Consider the following 21,727-nt stretch of genomic DNA (forward strand, 5'->3'; position numbering starts at 1 on the left):
TTCCCCAATCCTCTGAAATGCATTTCCCAAGTCCTTGGAGTCAGGATATCATTTTATATCCCTATTTATCCCTTCTCTGCCCCACAGATAAAACCCTCTGGGTTTGCTTTATCCAGCCTGATGGGATCAAAGCTTTTCCTGAAGTGCCTTTGGAATTGGAGCCTTTGCCCTTTCAGGCTGAACCTGCAAGGACCAGCCAAGGGGTTTTTCCACAAGGAGCTGAACCCTCCACAGTCAGCTGGAAATGAAACCCCCAATTGGAAGAAAAGTCACCTCCAGTGGAGAAACAAGTTTTTTATCAGTGTTGTGACTTCAGAGGTTCCCAGTGCTGGGAAAAAGGGGAGGGGGAAAAAGAGGGGAGAGGGGGGAAAAAGGGGGGAGAGGAGGGGGAAAAAGAGGGGAGAGGAGGGGGAAAAAGAGGGGAGAGGAGGGGGGAAAAGAGGGGAGAGGAGGGGGAAAAAGAGGGGAGAGGAGGGGGAAAGAGATGGGAGAGGAGGGGGAAAAGAGGGGAGAGGAGGGGGGAAAAGAGGGGAGAGGAGGGGGAAAAAGAGGGGAGAGGAGGGGGAAAAAGAGAGGAGAGGAGGGGGAAAAAGAGAGGAGAGGAGGGGGAAAGAGATGGGAGAGGAGGGGGAAAGAGATGGGAGAGGAGGGGGAAAGAGATGGGAGAGGAGGGGGAAAGAGATGAAGGGAGAGGGGGAAAAAGTTGAAGGGAGAGGGGGAAAAAGTTGAAGGGAGAGGGGGAAAAAGTTGAAGGGAGAGGGGAAAGAGTTGAAGGGAGAGGGGAAGGAGTTGAAGGGAGAGGGGAAAGAGATGATGGGAGAGGGGAAAGAGTTGAAGGGAGAGGGGAAAGAGATGATGGGAGAGGGGAAAGAGATGATGGGAGAGGGGAAAAAGGTGATGGGAGAGGGGAAAGAGATGATGGGAGAGGGGAAAGAGATGATGGGAGAGGGGAAAGAGATGATGGGAGAGGGGAAAACCAACAACTGGAATAAAAGTCACCTCCAGTGGAGACCCAAGTTTTTTATCAGTGTTGTGACTTCAGAGGTTGCCAGTGCTGGTCCTGCTGCCTCAGAACCACCGAATTCCAGAGCCATTGATGTTGGAAAAGCCTTCCAAGATCTCCAAGCCCACCCTGTGCCTGATGCCCACCTTGTGCCACGGCCAGTCCTGCCTTGGGCACCTCCAGGGCTGGGCACTCCAAACCTCCCTGGGCAGCCCTTTTTCCATGGAAAAACGGGAATAATGACCTGGATCTTCCCACCTACCCCTGTGCTGCCTGTGCTGAGAAGGTTCCTCTCCCTCCTGGCTCTGCTCTGTTTTGTTCCTGGCACAATTTCGAGCCTCTTCCCGCGCCCGTTTCCTTCGGGCCTTTTTTTCTTGCTTCATTTTTAACTTCTTTACACTGGGAGGAAAAAAAAGCAATCAGGCAGAATTAATGAGGCTGTCAGAGTAATTAGGCACATCTCTCAAGGGTTTTTCATGTCTTCCAACAGCTATAAAAGCTCCATTCTCCTGAAAATACGCCAAAAAACACAAATATAACAAAAGGGGGGTTTATTTATAAGTCGGGAGAGCACAAAATTGAATCAATGAAAGTGTAAATGAACTCAGTGGGATGATTTTTACTCTCATTAAAGGGGTCCCAATTAGCAGGAACTTCAATATTTTTCCTTTTTTGCCTCATAGTGCAGCGTTTGGAACCCAATTTTGAAGCAAGATTTGAGGTCCTTCGTTTTTAAAAATAATTTTTCAAAAATAATTTCTCAGCATCGTTTCTAAACTCACTTAGAAACTCATTTACACCCAAGGGAATAAATCATTAATTACATCATTAACTACGTTAGCTACATCAATAACTACATTAATTACATCATGAACTACATTAACTACATCATTAACTACATTAAATACATCATGAACTGCATTAACTACATCATTAACTGCATTAACTACATCATTAGCTGCATTAATTACATTATTAGCTACATTAATTACATCATGAACTACATTAATTACATTATTAACTACATCATGAACTACATTAACTACATCATAAACTACATTATTAGCTACATTAATTACATTATTAACTACATTAATTACATTATTAGCTACATTAATTACATCATTAGCTACATTAATTACATCATTAACTACATTAATTACATTATTAGCTACATTAATTACATCATTAACTACATTATTTACATTACAACTACATTAATTACATGATTAACTACATTAATTACATTATAACTACATTAATTACATCAATAACTACATTAATTACATTATAACTACATTAATTAAATCATTAACTACATTAACTACATTATAACTACATTAATTACATCATTAACTACATTAACTACATTATAACTACATTAACTACATCATTAACTACATTAATTACATCAATAACTACATTAATTACATTATAACTACATTAATTACATCAGTAACTACATTAATTACAACTACATTAATTACATCATTAACTACATTAATTACATTATAACTACATTAACTACATCATTAACTACATTAATTAGATCATTAACTACATTAATTACATCATTAACTACATTAACTACATCATTACATTAATTACATTATAACTACATTAATTACATCATTAACTACATTAATTACAACTACATTAATTACATCATTAACTACATTAATTACATTATAACTACATTAAATACATCATTAACTACATTAATTACATCAGTAACTACATTAACTACATTATTAAGGACATTAATTAGATCATTAACTACATTAACTACATCATTAACTACATTATTAACTACATTAATTAGATCATTAACTACATTAATTACATCAGTAATTACATCAGTAACTACATTATTAAGGACATTAATTAGATCATTAACTACATTAACTACATCATTAACTACATTAACTACATCAGTAACTCCAAAGTTTGTTTACACCTCCCGAACATCCACACAAAGTAAACTCTGTGGAACAATCAAATGCTTTTATAATTGGATAATAATTTTATTTATTAATTTATCCCAGGGACAAGCAAAGTCTCTCCAAAGGATTTGGGATCTCTCAGGAAATCTGACCAAGGGCTGGAAATCAATCTCAGAGTGATGGAAAGAGCAGGGACCTCACCTGGAACATTTCTGTTTAATTCTGGCCCTTGGGGCTTCTTTGGCTTTGGGGAGTTTTTGTTCAAACTGCCAAAGGAAATGAGGAGAGAAGAGATAAATGAATTTGGCAGCGGTGGCTGGACCCAAAACCCCACAAACCTTGGGGGAAAGAACAGGAAAAGAGGGAAAAGCAGCTTAAATGAAGGTCTAACTAAATTAATTTTGCTGCTACGAGTTGGGATGGAGCATCTTTATCTGCAGGAGGGAGGGTGGAAGGTGACACAGGGGAATTAATAAATAAATATTCGATAATAATAATATAATATAATATAATATAATACAATATAATATAATGATATAATAATAATAAAAATCATAATAATACTAATAACAACAAAGTAATAGACAATAGTAATAGTACTAATAATAAATAATAATAACAATTAATAATAATAGTAATAATCATAATAGTAGTAATAACAGTAATAATTGTAATAGTAGTAATACTAACAAATAATAATAACAAAACAATAATAAATAACAATAAATAACTATAATAACAATAAATAATAATAATAATCACAATGATCATAGTAATAGTAATAGTAATAAATAATCGTAATAGTAGGAATAATAATTAATATTAATAATAATAAAACAACAAAACAAAAATAATAATAACAATAATAATTAATAATTGTAATATAATAGTAGTAATCGTAATAAATAATAGTAATAATGATAATTATTATTATAACAATAATGCTAATAATTATAAATAAACAATAATAATAATAATAACAACAATAAATAATAATTAATAATAATCATAATAGTAGTAATGGTAGTAATAGTAATAAATAATAGTAATAGTAATAATAATAATTATTATTATAACAATAATGCTAATAATTATGAATAAACAATAATAATAACCATAAAAATAACAACAATAAATAACAATTAATAATAATCGTAATAGTAGTAATGGTAGTAATAGTAACAAATAATAGTAATAGTAATAATAATAAACAACTAAACAATAATAATAAACAATAAATAACAACAACAACAATAAATAATAATTAATAATAGCATATTTGTAATAATAGTAGGAGTTATAAATACTATTAATAGTAGTAAAAATAATTAATAATAATAAACAACTAAACAATAATAATAAATAACAATAATAACAATAGTAATTAGCAATAATTGTAATAATCGTAATAAATAACAGTAATAGCAGTAATAATAAACAAAACAATAATAATAAACCACTAATAATAATAATAATAATAATAATAATAATAATAAATAAGAATTAATAGTAATCACAATAATTGTAATAGTAATGAATAATAGCAATAGTAATTAATATTAATAATAAACAACAAAACAATATTAAAACAATAACAAAAATAATAAATAATAATTGAAATAATAGTAACAATAGTAATACTAACAAATAATTGTGACAGTAATAAATAATCATGATAATAATAAATAATAGTAGTAATAGTAATCAGCTCAGGACTGATTTTTCCTGCAGTTCCATTCCCATCCTCACTTTATCTCCTTAACAGTTTCCAGGTTATTTGATATAAAATATCAACATAAAATATCAACATGAACATAAAAAATCAACATAAAATCTCAACATAAAATCTCAACATAAAATCTCAACATAAAAAATCAACATAAAAAATCAACATAAAAAATCAACATAAAAAATCAACATAAAAAATCAACATAAAAAATCAACATAAAAAATCAACATAAAAAATCAACATAAAAAATCAACATAAAAAATCAACATAAAATCTCCACATAAAATCTCACACTTACTTCACATTTTACCAGCCCAGAAGAACCGAAAATAACAATTTTGGAAATAAGGCCTTTACAATCAGGAGTCAAACACAATTCCTTGAGGAAATCCTGGGGGGAGAAAAAACCACACACACGACACAGAGATTTCAATCCATCTGTGCTCTTAAATCACAGCTCCTTAATTACAGGTGACCAGGGCAATTAAAAATTTAAATTAATGAAATAACCAAGGAAGAATTGTGCCACATCCCTTTGATTCCCAAAGTTCCTTAATTACAGGTGACCAAGGCAATTAAAAAATTTTAAATTAAATTATTTAGGGAGATTTATGGCACATCCTTTGGATTCCCAAACCCCCTTAATTACAGGTGACCAAGGCAATTAAAAAACAATTAATTAAATAATCTAGGAAGAATTGTGGCACATCCCTTTGATTCCCAAAGTTCCTTAATTACAGGTGACCAAGGCAATTAAAAAATTTTAAATTAAATAATTTAGGGAGATTTGTGGCACATCCCTTTGATTCCCAAAGTTCCTTAATTACAGGTGACCAAGGCAATTAAAAAAATATAATTAAAGAATTGTTAAAAGTTAAGTAAATAATTAGCAATATTTGCAGCACATCCCTTGGATTTCCAAAGTTCCTTAATTACAGGTGACCAAGGCAATTTAAAAAAATAATTAAATAATTATAAAAGATTAATTAAATAATAGGAAGATTTGTGGCACATCCCTTTGATTCCCAAAGTTCCTTAATTAAGGTGTTCAAGGCAATTAAAAAAAAATAAATTAAATAATTTAGGAAGATTTGTGGCACATCCCTTTGATTCCCAAAGTTCCTTAATTACAGGTGACCAAGCCAACTAAAAAAATATAATTAAATAATTATAAAAAATTAATTAAATAATTAGGAAGATTTGTGGCACATCCCTTTGATTCCCAAAGTTCCTTAATTACAGGTGACCAAGCCAATTAAAAAAATAGAATTAAATAATTATTAAAAATTAATTAAATAATTAGGAATATTTGCAGCACATCCCTTTGATTCCCAAAGTTCCTTAATTACAGGTGACCAAGGCAATTAAAAAAATATAATTAAAAAATTTAGGAAGAATTGTGGCACATCCCTTTGATTCCCAAAGTTCCTTAATTACAGGTGACCAAGCCAATTAAAAAAATATAATTAAATAATTATAAAAAATTAATTAAATAATTAGGAAGATCTGTGGCACATCCCTTTGATTCCCAAAGTTCCTTAATTACAGGTGACCAAGGCAATTAAAAAATATAATTAAATAATTATTTAAAAAATCATTAAATAATTAGGAAGAATTGTGGCACATCCCTTTGATTCCCAAAGTTCCTTAATTACAGGTGACCAAGGCAATTAAAAAAATATAATTAAAAAATTTAGGAAGAATTGTAGCACATCCCTTTGATTCCCAAAGTTCCTTAATTACAGGTGACCAAGGCAATTAAAAGAATATAATTAAATAATTATTTATAAAAGCATTAAATAATTAGGAAGAATTGTGGCACATCCCTTGGATTCCCAAAGTTCCTTAATTACAGGTGACCAAGGCAATTAAAAAATATAATTAAATAATTATAAAAAAATTAATTAAATAATTAGGAAGATCTGTGGCACATCCCTTTGACTCCCAAAGCTTCACACCCCAAAAATCAACTTCCAGGTGACTTTCAGCTGCCTGATTTAATTTCACAGTGTCTGCAGGACTGTATTTGATGAAATGAAATTAGATATAATATAATCTAAAATTAAAAAAACACAAAAATCAAACGTTTCCAGGCTCCCCAAGCTCTCACCTTATCGTTTTTCTCACTGTATCTTGTTGTTTTCAGCTTTTTCCAGCAGCTGATGTGAAACTCCACCCTGCACCTCTGGCAGCAAATAACGCGGATAAAACCCTAAAAAAAAGGGCAAAAGTCACACCTGGGACACCAAACAGGGCTGAGCTCAAGAGGATTTTACATTAAATTTACCTTAAAATCGGGGTCTGAGAAGAAGATTTGGATTTTGGGGCGGCCGTGGCACAGCTGGTACCGACAAAGGGCATCGGGGGCGGGAGGGAACCGGCACTGCTCGATGCAGCTCCTCAGAGCCAGCTGGGAACACACAGAAAGGAGGGAAAATCCAGCTGGAAATGGACTAGTTGGACCAAGGGTTGGACTTGATGATCTTGGAGGCCTTTTCCAACCCAATCCATTCTGTGATTCTATGAATAAAACACAATGAAACCCAACCAGCTCTCTGATGTTGGCACTGTGCCCTCCAGAGGTGCCACAGCACTGATGGATTGCTGTGCCCACCGTTTTGGAGGGGTCTCTCTGAGGAATTGTTGGGTCAGTTTTTTGAGGAGGAAACAGCAGAAGTGTCAAGTTCAAACACTGAGGAACCTCCAAAGCTCTCCTGGGGCAGAAGGTGCCTCCCTGCAGAGCAGCTGGAGGTGCCACCGGGCACAACTTGCAGGTCAAACAGAGTTTGGCATCAACCAAAAGGTCTCAAATTTGTTTGGAAAACAGCTCTGATGATGCAATTCCCAATTCCACAGTTTTGCTCATCCCAGTTTGGAACCAGTTTCTCCCAGCACTGTGTTGTGTATTCCCAAGTTCCAAGTTTGGGAAGGTGCAGCTGAAGAGTTCACACCTTATCCCAGGATCCCTGAGGTTGGCAAAGCCCTGCCAGCCCCTGCAGCCCACCCTGTGCCCAATGCCCACCTTGGCAAAGTCCTGCCAGCCCCTGGAGCCCACCCTGTGCCCCATGCCCACCTTGGCAAAGCCCTGCCAGCCCCTGCAGCCCACCCTGTGCCCGATGCCCACCTTGGCAAAGCCCTGCCAGCCCCTGGAGCCCACCCTGTGCCCGATGCCCACCTTGGCAAATCCCTGCCAGCCCCTGCAGCCCACCCTGTGCCCGATGCCCACCTTGTCCCCCAGCCCAGAGCACTCAGTGCCACGGCCAGTCCTGCCTTGGGCACCTGCAGGGCTGGGCACTCCAAACCTCCCTGGGCAGCCCCTGCCAGTGCCTGCCCACCCTTTCCAGGAGGAAATTCTTCCATGAGGAAAACCAGGTGGAGCAAATTAGAGCCATATTCCACAGGAATCACAGAGCAACTTGTGCTGTAAATGGGGCACTTCCCACTCTGTGTCACCCCCATCCTTCTGGGGTCTGGACAGTGGGAAGAGGAGGAGGGTGAGGAAGAGGAGGAGGGTGAGGAAGAGGAGGAGGGTGAGGAAGAGGAGGAGGGTGAGGAAGAGGAGGAGGGTGAGGAAGAGGAGGAGGGTGAGGAAGAGGAGGAGGGTGAGGAAGAGGAGGAGGGTGAGGAGGAGGAGGGTGAGGAGGAGGAGGGTGAGGAGAAGGAGGAGGAGGAGGAGGAGAAGCAGGAAGAGGAGGAGGAGGAGGAGAAGGAGGAAGAGGAGGAGAGGGAGGAGGAGAAGGAGAGGGAGGAGGAGAAGGAGAGGGAGGAGGAGAAGGAGAGGGAGGAGGAGAAGGAGAGGGAGGAGAAGGAAGATGTTAAACAGACCTGCAGACTCTCTTCTCGTGTCTCCTCGATGACCTGAGTCGTTGCTGGCCAAGTCAACACTCCAGGGACAATCTTGAGATCAATCATCAGCTTTGATTTCAGGAACTGATCCAGAGCATGAGCAAACCTGAGGGTGGGAACAGGCACAGAGTGCTCAGATCCTCCAGAAGGAACTTCTCCATGGGCTGGGAGACCTCCCCAAGCCTTTGATCACTCAAGCAGCAAACAATGGGAATGGCAGGAAGTGGGATGAGGAACACTCAGGTCATTAATCCTCCTGGTTCATTAAACCTCCTGGTTAAGGACTCTCTGGGATCAAAGACTCCAGGGAAGGCTCCCAGGGAAGGGTTGGGAAGGAGACAGCTCCTGGTCACAGAGAGCAGGAAGCAGGGAAGGAGGACTCCAACACACCCTGCTCAGGTGCTCTGAGATACTCCACATGGAGGGGGGTTATGGTTTAATATCAAAAATTAATTAATTAGGCATTGCATTGGGTTTCCACGAGGGGTGGGACAGGGAGGGGGGACCATTCCCTGAGGAAGGAGAGCCCAGGGAGTGAAGTCCAGCCTGGGATGAAGGAGGGGCAGGAGAAAGGGGATTTCAGTTGCTTTAATTCCTTTCCCACCATCCAACTCTGGTTTAAGACACAAGTTGCTGTTTTGCCTCATCCTGAACTGCTCTGACTAATTAATTAGCAATGACCTCCCTGCCCCTTTTAGCCAACCCTGGAGCTCTTCCATCTCCAGCTGAGGAGTGGGAAAGGTGGGAAGGAGCTCCTTCAGGGATGGGGGGAAGGAGCCCCTCCAGGGATGGGGGGAAGGAGCCCCTCCAGGAATTCCCCACCAGGGATGGTGGGAAGGAGCCCCATCAGGAATGGGGAGAAAGGAGCCCCATCAGGAATGGGGAGAAAGGAGCCCCATCAGGAAAGGTGGGAAGGAGCCCCTCCAGGAATGGGGAGAAGGAGCCCCATCAGGAATGGGGGGAAGGAGCCTCTCCAGGAATTCCCCTCCAGGAATGGGGGAAGGAGCCCCATCAGGAATGGGGGGAAGGAGCCCCATCAGGAATGGGAAGAAGGAGCTCCTCCAGGAATGGGGAGAAGGAGCCCCTCCAGGAATTCCCCTCCAGGAATGGGGAGAAGGAGCCCCATCAGGAATGGGAGGAAGGAGCCCCATCAGGAATGGGGAGAAGGAGCCCCTCCAGGAATGGGAGAAAGGAGCCGCATCAGGAATGGGGGGAAGGAGCCCCAACAGGAATTCATCTCCAGGCATGGAGGGAAGGAGCCCCTCCAGGAATTCCTCTCCAGGAAGGTGGGGAAGGAGTCTCTCCAGGAATTCCTCTCCAGGGATGGGGGGAAGGAGTCTCTCCAGGAATTCCTCTCCAGGGATGGGGGGAAGGAGTCTCTCCAGGAATTCCCCTCTAGGATGGGGGGAAGGAGCCCCACCAGGGATGTTGGGTTGGAGCAGCTCCAGCCTCCTGCCCGTTGCTTGCCCTGTCCATGCCCACCCCTGTCCCTGTGGGAATGTGGCCCAGGCTCATCCCTGGAATGTGAGCCAGGGCCACAGTCACTCCCTGCAGCAGCAGCAGCAGCAGCAGCAGCTCCCTTATCTCAGCCCAAGGTTGCTCTGCAGCCTCCCCTGGCTCAGATAACCCAAACTTGGTTCCCACCACGTTTTTTTGCCCAGGAACAAAAGGTTTGTTGCTCTCCCAGGAACTCTCCCCCTCTCCAGGGAGGAGCTGCCCAATCCCAGCCTTGATCCCTCCAATCCACTCAGCTCAGGGACTCCTCAGCAGGAACAAACTCCAACCTGGTGATTGACAATGAACTCAGTGATTAACACAACTCATTAACTCCCCCCACTCCTGGGTCCTCCAACAAAACCATTTCTACCCAATAAATGTTGAATTTTCCATCCCACCCACCTGTTCTGCCTCAGGTAAACCTTCCCAATTCCATAATGTGCCAAACAAAAGCATCTTTCTTCTGGATAATCCTCGATTATTTTCTTAAATTGATCTTCAGCCCTTGCCAGTGCCTTGAAGAGAAAGGTTGAGTCACAACCACAGGTTGCTTTTCCATTAATATCCCAATTTTCCTCCCTTTTTATCCCCCTTGGAGAGGGTCAGAGTGTCCCATTCCTGGAGCAAATGGAATTACACAATTTTGGGATCACAAGCAAAGCTTCCCCTTTATTTATTTTTTTTTTAAGAACTTATTCTACAAACAAAACTCCCTCTGAAATCCTGGAATTAAAGGCCTGAACTTCCAAATATTCCAAATATTTTTAAATAACTTTTGAGACACTGAATTTTATTATAAACACAGAAGGGAAAAAACAAAACAACCTCAGACAAAAGAACCAACCCCCAGTTTTAGTTTGGTATTTTCCACACCCAAAAGATTTTTCTCTGGTTCTTGTTCCAGGAACTGAGTTTTGGTGTTTGAAAACCCTGGGGCAGAACCACATCAGAAAGTAGAAGTAAAATTCATTTTATATATTTATATTTTTAGTGCTTAGAATTTGAAAGCTTAGAAAATATTTTATTTGGGAGTTTGATTTATGCAACATCAGGATTTGGAAAGTTGAAAAAGAAATTTTATTTCAAAGTTTGATTTGTCCAAAATGAGAATTTGAAAGATGAAAAAAAGAAATTTTATTTGGGAGTTTGATTTCTCCAAAAGCAGAATTTGAAAGCTGAAAAACGATTTTTTTTTGGAATTTGATTTATCCAAAATCAGAATTTGGAGTTTGATTTATGAAAAATCAGAATTTGGAGTTTGATTTATTCAAAATCAGAATTTGAAAGCTTAAAAAAAAAGAAATTTTATTTGGGAGTTGATTTATCCAAAATCAGATTTTGAAAGATGAAAACAAGAAATTTTATTTGGGAATTTGATTTATCCAAAATGAGAATTTTGAGTTTGATTTATTCAAAATCAGAATTTGAAAGTTGAAATTTTATTTCCAAGTTTGATTTGTCCAAAATGAGAATTTGAAAGCTGAAAAAGAATTTTTTTTTGAATTTGATTTATTCAAAATGAGAATCTGGAGTTTGATTTATTCAAAAGCAGAATTTGAAAGCTTAGAAAGGAATTTTATTTGGGAATTTCATTTATCCAAAATCAGATTTTGAAAGCTTAAAAAAAGAAATTTTATTTGGAATTTGATTTATCCAAAATGAGAATTTGGAGTTTCATTTATTCAAAATGAGAATTTGGAGTTTGATTTATTCAAAATCAGAGATTGAAAGCTGAAAAAAAGAAATTTTATTTGGGAATTTGATTTATCCAAAATGAGAATTTGAAAGTTTAAAAAGAAATTTTATTTGGGAGTTTGATTTATTCAAAAGCAGAATTTGAAAGCTGAAAAAGGAATTTTATTTGGGAGTTTCCAAAATGAGAATTTGAAAGCTGAAAAAAAAGAAATTTTATTTGGGAATTTGATTTATCCAAAATGAGAATTTGAAAGATGAAAAAAAGGAATTTTATTTTGGAATTTGATTTATCCAAAATCAGAATTTGGAGTTTGATTTCTCCAAAAGCAGAATTTGAAAGCTTAGAAAGGAATTTTATTTGGGAATTTGATTTATCCAAAATCAGAATTTGGAGTTTGATCTACTCAAAATCAGAATTTGAAAGCTTAAAAAAAAAGAAGTTTTATTTGGGAGTTTCCAAAATGAGAATTTGAAAGCTTAAAAAAAGAAATTTTATTTGGAATTTGATTTATCCAAAATGAGAATTTGGAGTTTGATTTATTCAAAACCAGAATTTGAAAGTTGAAAAAGGAATTTTATTTCCAAGTTTGATTTGTCCAAAATGAGAATTTGAAAGCTGAAAAAGAAATTTTATTTGGGAATTTGATTTCTCCAAAATCAGAATTTGAAAGCTTAAAAAAAAAAGAAATTTTATTTTGGATTTTGATTCATCCAAAAGCAGAATTTGGAGTTTGATTTATGAAAATTCAGAGTTTGAAAGCTTAAAAAAAAGAAATTTTATTTGGGAATTTGATTTCTCCAAAATCAGAATTTGGAGTTTGACTTATGAAAAATCAGAATTTGAAAGTTGAAATTTTATTTCAAAGTTTGATTTGTCCAAAATGACAATTTGAAAGCTGAAAAAAAAAGAAATTTTATTTGGGAATTTGATTTATCCAAAATCAAAATTTGGAGTTTGATTTATCCAAAATCAGAATTTGAAAGCTTAGAAAGGAATTTTATTTGGGAATTTCATTTATCCAAAATCACATTTTGAAAGATGAAAAAAAGAAATTTTATTTAGGAGTTTGATTTATCCAAAATGAGAATTTGAAAGCTGAAAAAAAGAAATTTTATTTGGAATTTGATTTATCCAAAATGAGAATTTGGAGTTTGATTTATTCGAAATGAGAGTTTGAAAGCTGAAAAAAAAGAAATTTTATTTGGGAATTTGATTTCTCCAAAATCAGAATTTGGAAGCTGAAAAAGGAATTTTTTTGGGGAATTTGATTTATCCAAAATCAGAATTTGAAAGATGAAAAAAAGGAATTTTATTTTGGAATTTGATTCATCCAAAATCAGAATTTGGAGTTTGATTTATGAAAAACCAGAATTTGAAAGTTGAAATTTTATTTCAAAGTTTAATTTGTCCAAAATGACAATTTGAAAGCTTAAAAAAAGAAATTTTATTTGGAATTTGATTTATCCAAAATGAGAATTTGGAGTTTCATTTATTCAAAATGAGAATTTGGAGTTTGATTTATTCAAAATCAGAGATTGAAAGCTTAAAAAAAGAAATTTTATTTGGGAATTTGATTTATCCAAAATGAGAATTTGAAAGTTTAAAAAGAAATTTTATTTGGGAGTTTGATTTATTCAAAAGCAGAATTTGAAAGCTGAAAAAGGAATTTTATTTGGGAGTTTCCAAAATGAGAATTTGAAAGCTGAAAAAAAAGAAATTTTATTTGGGAATTTGATTTATCCAAAATGAGAATTTGAAAGATGAAAAAAAGGAATTTTATTTTGGAATTTGATTTATCCAAAATCAGAATTTGGAGTTTGATTTCTCCAAAAGCAGAATTTGAAAGCTTAGAAAGGAATTTTATTTGGGAATTTGATTTATCCAAAATCAGAATTTGGAGTTTGATCTACTCAAAATCAGAATTTGAAAGCTTAAAAAAAAAGAAGTTTTATTTGGGAGTTTCCAAAATGAGAATTTGAAAGCTTAAAAAAAGAAATTTTATTTGGAATTTGATTTATCCAAAATGAGAATTTGGAGTTTGATTTATTCAAAACCAGAATTTGAAAGTTGAAAAAGGAATTTTATTTCCAAGTTTGATTTGTCCAAAATGAGAATTTGAAAGCTGAAAAAGAAATTTTATTTGGGAATTTGATTTCTCCAAAATCAGAATTTGAAAGCTTAAAAAAAAAAGAAATTTTATTTTGGATTTTGATTCATCCAAAAGCAGAATTTGGAGTTTGATTTATGAAAATTCAGAGTTTGAAAGCTTAAAAAAAAGAAATTTTATTTGGGAATTTGATTTCTCCAAAATCAGAATTTGGAGTTTGACTTATGAAAAATCAGAATTTGAAAGTTGAAATTTTATTTCAAAGTTTGATTTGTCCAAAATGACAATTTGAAAGCTGAAAAAAAAAGAAATTTTATTTGGGAATTTGATTTATCCAAAATCAAAATTTGGAGTTTGATTTATCCAAAATCAGAATTTGAAAGCTTAGAAAGGAATTTTATTTGGGAATTTCATTTATCCAAAATCACATTTTGAAAGATGAAAAAAAGAAATTTTATTTAGGAGTTTGATTTATCCAAAATGAGAATTTGAAAGCTGAAAAAAAGAAATTTTATTTGGAATTTGATTTATCCAAAATGAGAATTTGGAGTTTGATTTATTCGAAATGAGAGTTTGAAAGCTGAAAAAAAAGAAATTTTATTTGGGAATTTGATTTCTCCAAAATCAGAATTTGGAAGCTGAAAAAGGAATTTTTTTGGGGAATTTGATTTATCCAAAATCAGAATTTGAAAGATGAAAAAAAGGAATTTTATTTTGGAATTTGATTCATCCAAAATCAGAATTTGGAGTTTGATTTATGAAAAACCAGAATTTGAAAGTTGAAATTTTATTTCAAAGTTTAATTTGTCCAAAATGACAATTTGAAAGCTTAAAAAAAGAAATTTTATTTGGAATTTGATTTATCCAAAATGAGAATTTGAAAGCTGAAAAAAAGAGATTTTATTTGGGAGTTTCCAAAATGAGAATTTGAAAGCTGAAAAAAAAGAAATTTTATTTGGGAATTTGATTTATCCAAAATGAGAATGTGGAGTTTGAGTTATTCAAAAGCAGAATTTGAAAGTTGAAAAAGAAATTTTATTTGGAAATTTGATTTATCCAAAATCACATTTTGAAAGATGAAAAAAAGAAATTTTATTTGGGAGTTTGATTTATCCAAAATCAGAATTTGGAGTTTGATTTATGAAAAACCAGAATTTGAAAGTTGAAATTTTATTTCAAAGTTTGATTTGTCCAAAATGAGAATTTGAAAGCTTAAAAAAAGAAATTTTATTTGGAATTTGATTTATCCAAAATGAGAATTTGGAGTTTGATTTATCCAAAAGCAGAATTTGAAAGCTGAAAAAAAAGAAATTTTAATTGGGAGTTTGATTTATCCAAAATGAGAATTTGAAAGCTGAAAAAGGAATTTTATTTGGGAATTTGATTTCTCCAAAATCAAAATTTAGAGTTTGATTTCTCCAAAAATGAGAATTTGAAAGCTTAGAAAGAAATTTTATTTGGGAATTTGATTTCTCCAAAATCAGAATTTGAAAGCTTAAAAAAAAAAGAAATTTTATTTTGGATTTTGATTCATCCAAAAGCAGAATTTGGAGTCTGATTTATGAAAATTCAGAGTTTGAAAGCTTAAAAAAAGAAATTTTATTTGGGAATTTGATTCATCCAAAATAAGGATCCAGTTCTAGACATTGAACTCCCTGATGCCAAAAATGTCTCATTTTCTTTTCTGTCCCTTAAGAAGAGACAGAAGTGACTGAGCAGCACCAGAGGGAGAAATAAGAGCAAGAATGAATTAAAAATACAGTCCCATGTCCTACCTCAGGCTGGCCCATCCCCAGCAGGGCACTGGCGTGGCCATAGATAATTAGGGCATAATTAATATTCCGAATATTCAGACACTGCCAGAGAGAGTCAAGCACAAAAATCAGTGTACTAATTAGCACTTATTAATTTAAAAATTGCATTTAGAGACACCCCCCCCAGTCTCCCAATATTGGCCATCAAAGGGGTATTTAACCTGGAGAATAAAAATCCCTTTCACCCCATAATTAAAAATAAATAATTAATTGATGAGGTATTTAACCTGAAGAATAAAAACCCCTTTCACCCCACAATTAAGATTAAATAAATTAATTAATCAAAGGGGTATTTAACCTGAAGAATAAAAATCCCTTTCACCTCATAATTAAGAATAAATTAATTAATCAAAGGGGTATTTAACCTGGAGAATAAAAATCCCTTTCACCCCATAATTAAGAATAAATTAATTAATCAAGAAGAATAAAAATCCCTTTCACCCCACAATTAAGAATAAATAAATTAATTAATCAAAGGGGTATTTAACCTGGAGAATAAAAATCCCTTTCACCCCACAATTAAGAATAAATAAATTAATTAATTAATCAAAGGGGTATTTAACCTGAAGAATAAAAATCCCTTTCACCCCACAATTAAGATTAAATAAATTAATTAATCAAAGGGGTATTTAACCTGGAGAATAAAAATCCCTTTCACCCCATAATTAAGAATAAAAAAATTAATCAAGAAGAATAAAAACCCCTTTCACCCCACAATTAAGAATAAATTAATTAATCAAAGGGGTATTTAACCTGAAGAATAAAAACCCCTTTCACCCCATAATTAAGAATAAATTAATTAATTAATCAAAGGGGTATTTAACCTGAAGAATAAAAATCCCTTTCACCCCATAATTAAGAATTAATTAATTAATTAATCAAAGGGGTATTTAACCTGAAGAATAAAAATCCCTTTCACCCCACAATTAAGATTAAATAAATTAATTAATCAAAGGGGTATTTAACCTGGAGAATAAAAATCCCTTTCACCCCATAATTAAGATTAAATAAATTAATTAATCAAGAAGAATAAAAATCCCTTTCACCCCATAATTAAGAATAAATTAATTAATCAAAGGGGTATTTAACCTGAAGAATAAAAATCCCTTTCACCCCATAATTAAGAATTAATTAATTAATTAATTAAAGGGGTATTTAACCTGAAGAATAAAAATCCCTTTCACCCCACAATTAAGATTAAATAAATTAATTAATTAATCAAAGGGGTATTTAACCCGGAGAATAAAAATCCCTTTCATCCCATAATTAAGAATAAATTAATTAATCAAAGGGGTATTTAACCTGGAGAATAAAAATCCCTTTCACCCCATAATTAAGAATAAATAAATTAATCAAGAAGAATAAAAATCCCTTTCACCCCACAATTAAGAATAAATAAATTAATTAATCAAAGGGGTATTTAACCTGGCGAATAAAAATCCCTTTCACCCCATAATTAAGAATAAATTAATTAATCAAGAAGAATAAAAATCCCTTTCACCCCATAATTAAGAATAAATAAATTAATTAATCAAGAAGAATAAAAATCCCTTTCACCCCATAATTAAGAATAAATAAATTAATTAATCAAGAAGAATAAAAATCCCTTTCACCCCATAATTAAGAATAAATAAATTAATTAATCAAAGGGGTATTTAACCTGAAGAATAAAAATCCCTTTCACCCCACAATTAAGATTAAATAAATTAATTAATCAAAGGGGTATTTAACCTGAAGAATAAAAATCCCTTTCACCCCATAATTAAGAATAAATAAATTAATTAATCAAAGGGGTATTTAAGCTGAAGAATAAAAATCCCTTTCACCCCACAATTAAGATTAAATAAATTAATTATTCAAAGGGGTATTTAACCTGAAGAATAAAAATCCCTTTCACCCCATAATTAAAAAATAATTAATTAATTAATGAGGTATTTAACCTGAAGAATAAAAATCCCTTTCACCCCATAATTATTAATTAATTAATTAATTAATTAATTCTTAATTAATGTGGCAATCACAGAATTGTTGAGGTTGGAAAAGACCTTTCAAATCATCCAAGTCTGACCACAAATGCCCAGCAGTTTTTCTTACAAAACACAGGATTTGAACTTCCAAAAAAAGTCACTATTTTGCTAAATATTATTTGACTTTGCATCTAGAAATGCAGAGGGATGGTGGGGTGGGTTTAACCCTTTATTTCCCAGCTCCTTGGCAGTGAAATCAACACCTGGCACTGCACTCAACAACTCCCAATAATGATCATTTTGGGGAGAGAAGAAGGAGTGAAACAGGGGGAACAATTTATAGAAATCCATTTTATCCAGAAATGCAGATGGATGTGGAACATCCCCCAAAGTGCTGCTGGTGGTTTGGGTTTAACTCTTTATTTCTCAGGGGTATTTCTATATACCCATTTTATCCAGAAATGCAGATGGATGTGGAACATCCCCCAAACTGTTGCTGTTGGTGGTGTGGGTTTAACCCTTTAATTCTCAGCCCCTTGGCAGTGAAACAACTCACCAATAATGTCAATTTTAGGGAGGAGAGGAGGGACTGAAACAGGGGAAAGTATCTCTATATACCCATTTTATCCAGAAATGCAGATGGATGTGGAACATCCCCCAAAGTGCTGCTGGTGGTTTGGGTTTAACTCTTTATTTCTCAGTTCCTTGGCCCTGAAATACCTGAATTCAACAACTCACCAATAATGACAATTTTGGGAGGAAAGGAGTGAAACAGGAGTAAGTATTTTTTCCATTTTCTCTAGAAATGCAGATTGATGTGGAACATCCCCCAAAGTGCTGCTGGTGCTGTGGGTTTAACCCTTTAATTCTCAGCCACTTGGCAGTGAAATTTAATAAATACCTGGCACTGCAACTCAACAACTCAACAATAATGACAATTTTGGGGGGAGAGGAGGGACTGAAACATGGATATTTTCTTCTATTTTATCCAGAAATGCAGATTGATGTGGAACATCCCCCAAACTGCTGCTGTTGCTGTGGGTTTAACCCTTTATTTCTCAATTCCTTGGCCCTGAAATACCTGAACTCAACAACTCAGCAATAATGACAATTTTGGGGGAGAGAAGAAGGAATGAAAGAGGGGAAAGTATTTTTATATATCCATTTTATCCAGAAATGCAGATGGATGTGGAACATCCCCCAAAGTGCTGCTGGTGGTGTGGGTTTAACCCTTTAATTCTCAGCCCCTTGGCAGTGAAACAACTCACCAATAATGCCAATTTTAGGGAGGAGAGGAGGGACTGAAACAGGGCCAAGTATTTTTATATACCCATTTTATCCAGAAATGCAGATGGATGTGGAACATCCCCCAAACTGCTGCTGGTGCTGTGGGTTTAACCCTTTAATTCTCAGCCACTTGGCAGTGAAATTTAATAAATACCTGGCACTGCAACTCAACAACTCAACAATAATGACAATTTTGGGGGGAGAGGAAGGACTGAAACATGGATATTTTCTTCTATTTTATCCAGAAATGCAGATTGATGTGGAACATCCCCCAAAGTGCTGCTGGTGGTTTGGGTTTAACTCTTTATTTCTCAATTCCTTGGCCCTGAAATACCTGAATTCAACAACTCACCAATAATGTCAATTTTGGGGGGGAGAGGAGGGACTGAAACGGGGCCAAGTATTTTTATAAATCCATTTTATCCAGAAATGCAGATGGATGTGGAACATCCCAAAGTGCTGCTGGTGGTGTGGGTTTAACCCTTTATTTCTCAGGGGTATTTCTATATACCCATTTTATCCAGAAATGCAGATGGATGTGGAACATCCCCCAAAGTGCTGCTGGTGGTGTGGGTTTAACCCTTTAATTCTCAGCCCCTTGGCAGTGAAACAACTCACCAATAATGCCAATTTTAGGGAGGAGAGGAGGGACTGAAACAGGGGAAAGTATTTTTATAAATCCATTTTATCCAGAAATGCAGATTGATGTGGAACTTCCCTCAAACTGTTGCTGTTACTGTGGGTTTAACCCTTTATTTCTCAACCCCTTGGCACTGAAATCTCTCTCTCAACAACTCAACAATAATGACAATTTTGGGGAGAGAAGAAGGAGTGAAACAGGGGAAAGTATTTCTATATATCCATTTTATCCAGAAATCCAGATTGATGTGGAACAACTCACCAACAATGCCAGTTTTGGGTGGACAGGAGGGACTGGCACAGGGGCAAGTATTTTTATATACCCATTTTCTCTAGAAATCCAGATTGATGTGGAACATCCCACCAATAATGCCAGTTTTGGCTGGACAGGAGGGACTGGCACAGGGGTAAGTATTTCTACATACCCATTTTATCCAGAAATGCAGATTGATGTGGACCAACCCACCAATAATGCCAGTTTTGGCTGGACAGGAGGGACTGGCACAGGGCTAAGTATTTCTATATACCCATTTTCTCTAGAAATCCAGATTGATGTGGACCAACCCACCAACAATGCCAGTTTTGGCTGGACAGGAGGGACTGGCACAGGGCTAAGTATTTCTATATACCCATTTTCTCTAGAAATCCAGATTGATGTGGAACATCCCACCAACAATGCCAGTTTTGGGTGGACAGGAGGGACTGGCACAGGGCTAAGTATTTCTATATATCCATTTTCTCTAGAAATCCAGACTGATGTGGAAGAACCCACCAACAATGCCAACTTCGTGGGTACAGGAGGGACTGGCACAGGGCTAAGTATTTCTATATACCCATTTTATCCAGAAATGCAGATTGATGTGGAACAACCCACCAACAATGCCAGTTTTGGGTGGACAGGAGGGACTGGCACAGGGGAAAGTATTTCTATATACCCATTTTATCCAGAAATGCAGATTGATGTGGACCAACCCACCAATAATGCCAGTTTCGTGGGTACAGGAGGGACTGGCACAGGATGCTGAGTGCCCAAACCTCTTTAAAAAGTTCCCCTAAATCCAAGCAAGCCCCCAGAGATGCCCCCCCAGCTTACCCTGAACTCTGCCGTGTAGAGGATGCCCAGCAGGTGGGCAAAGGCTCTCTCTGCCTGCTGGCACTGCTGCTCCAGCAGGGCTGAGCACCCGCCCCGTGCCAGCGCTGCCACCTCCTCTGGCAGGGCACTGAACTCCACCTGGGCACGGGGAGGCTGAAAAGCCAAAGCAAACAGGGATTTGGGCTGGTGGGAATTCCTTGGGAAGGGTTTGACGTTGGCAAACCCCACCCCAATTGCTGCTGGTTTTGTTTCTCCTTGGCACGAATCAAATCCTGTTTTCTTTCTCCTTGGCACAGTTGGCAGCAACAAGTCAAAAATAAAGATATTTTTGGGGGGAGTGAAACAAAGTGCTGAGTGCCTGAATTTGAATTATTCCAACAAATGACACTAATTATTTCATCCTAATCAATCCAATCACCCCTTTGTGCCCGTTGTGTGCCCACAAGGGTGGGGTTGGCACTGCCCACACTTGTCCTTGGAGGCTGCAAAATTCCCAGGAAAAAAAGGGATTTAACCCCTCCTGGGGTGGGGTATTTTAGGAAGACAAAGAGCCCAAAAGAAAATAGAATTTTTCTGTTTCCTTCTTCAAGGTAAAATCCTCACCCAGAAAACAGCCCAAAATTTGTGCAATTTTATCACAATTTCACTGTGAAAGCAGCAAATCAGGTGCATTTTATATTTATATTTATATTTATATTTATATTTATATTTATATTTATATTTTGATTTATAAGTTTGAATTTATATTTATTTTATATTTTAAATTTTATTTATATTTGTTTATAAATTATTTATATTTAATCTAATAATAACACTAATAATAAATTAGACAACAATAAATAACAATAACAATAAAATGACAATAATAATAAATAAAACGTAAATAAATAAATAAATACTACAACAACCACCACAACCACCACCACAACAACCACCACCACCACAACCACAACCACCACCACAACCACCACCACAACCACCACAACAACCACCACAACAACCACCACCTCCACAACAACCACCACCACCACAACCACCACCACCACCACCACAACCACCACCACCACCACAACCACCACCACCACAACCATCACCACAACAAACAC

General features: G+C 35.8%; 2 protein-coding genes across 10 annotated transcripts in view; one reads left to right on the forward strand and one right to left on the reverse strand.

The window, feature by feature from the left end:
* The window catches only part of VPS26C (VPS26 endosomal protein sorting factor C), a 541,728-nt gene that overhangs the window by 53,696 nt on the left and 466,305 nt on the right, over nt 1–21,727 (forward strand). The window lies entirely within an intron of this gene.
* The window catches only part of TTC3 (tetratricopeptide repeat domain 3), a 92,454-nt gene that overhangs the window by 35,875 nt on the left and 34,852 nt on the right, over nt 1–21,727 (reverse strand). For all 9 annotated transcript variants that reach the window (XM_071567108.1, XM_071567107.1, XM_071567099.1 and 6 more), the window contains 9 exons: nt 20,622–20,774; nt 15,597–15,677; nt 10,421–10,533; nt 8,501–8,627; nt 6,963–7,085; nt 6,786–6,887; nt 4,974–5,066; nt 3,148–3,212; nt 1,266–1,402 (listed from right to left, as the gene is read on the reverse strand). In XM_071567108.1, coding sequence (XP_071423209.1) covers nt 1,266–1,402; nt 3,148–3,212; nt 4,974–5,066; nt 6,786–6,887; nt 6,963–7,085; nt 8,501–8,627; nt 10,421–10,533; nt 15,597–15,677; nt 20,622–20,774 — 994 coding nt within the window. The remainder of the gene's footprint in view (nt 1–1,265; nt 1,403–3,147; nt 3,213–4,973; nt 5,067–6,785; nt 6,888–6,962; nt 7,086–8,500; nt 8,628–10,420; nt 10,534–15,596; nt 15,678–20,621; nt 20,775–21,727) is intronic.

This window comes from Pithys albifrons, chromosome 1 (assembly GCF_047495875.1).
Source record: "Pithys albifrons albifrons isolate INPA30051 chromosome 1, PitAlb_v1, whole genome shotgun sequence".
NCBI lineage: Eukaryota > Metazoa > Chordata > Aves > Passeriformes > Thamnophilidae > Pithys > Pithys albifrons.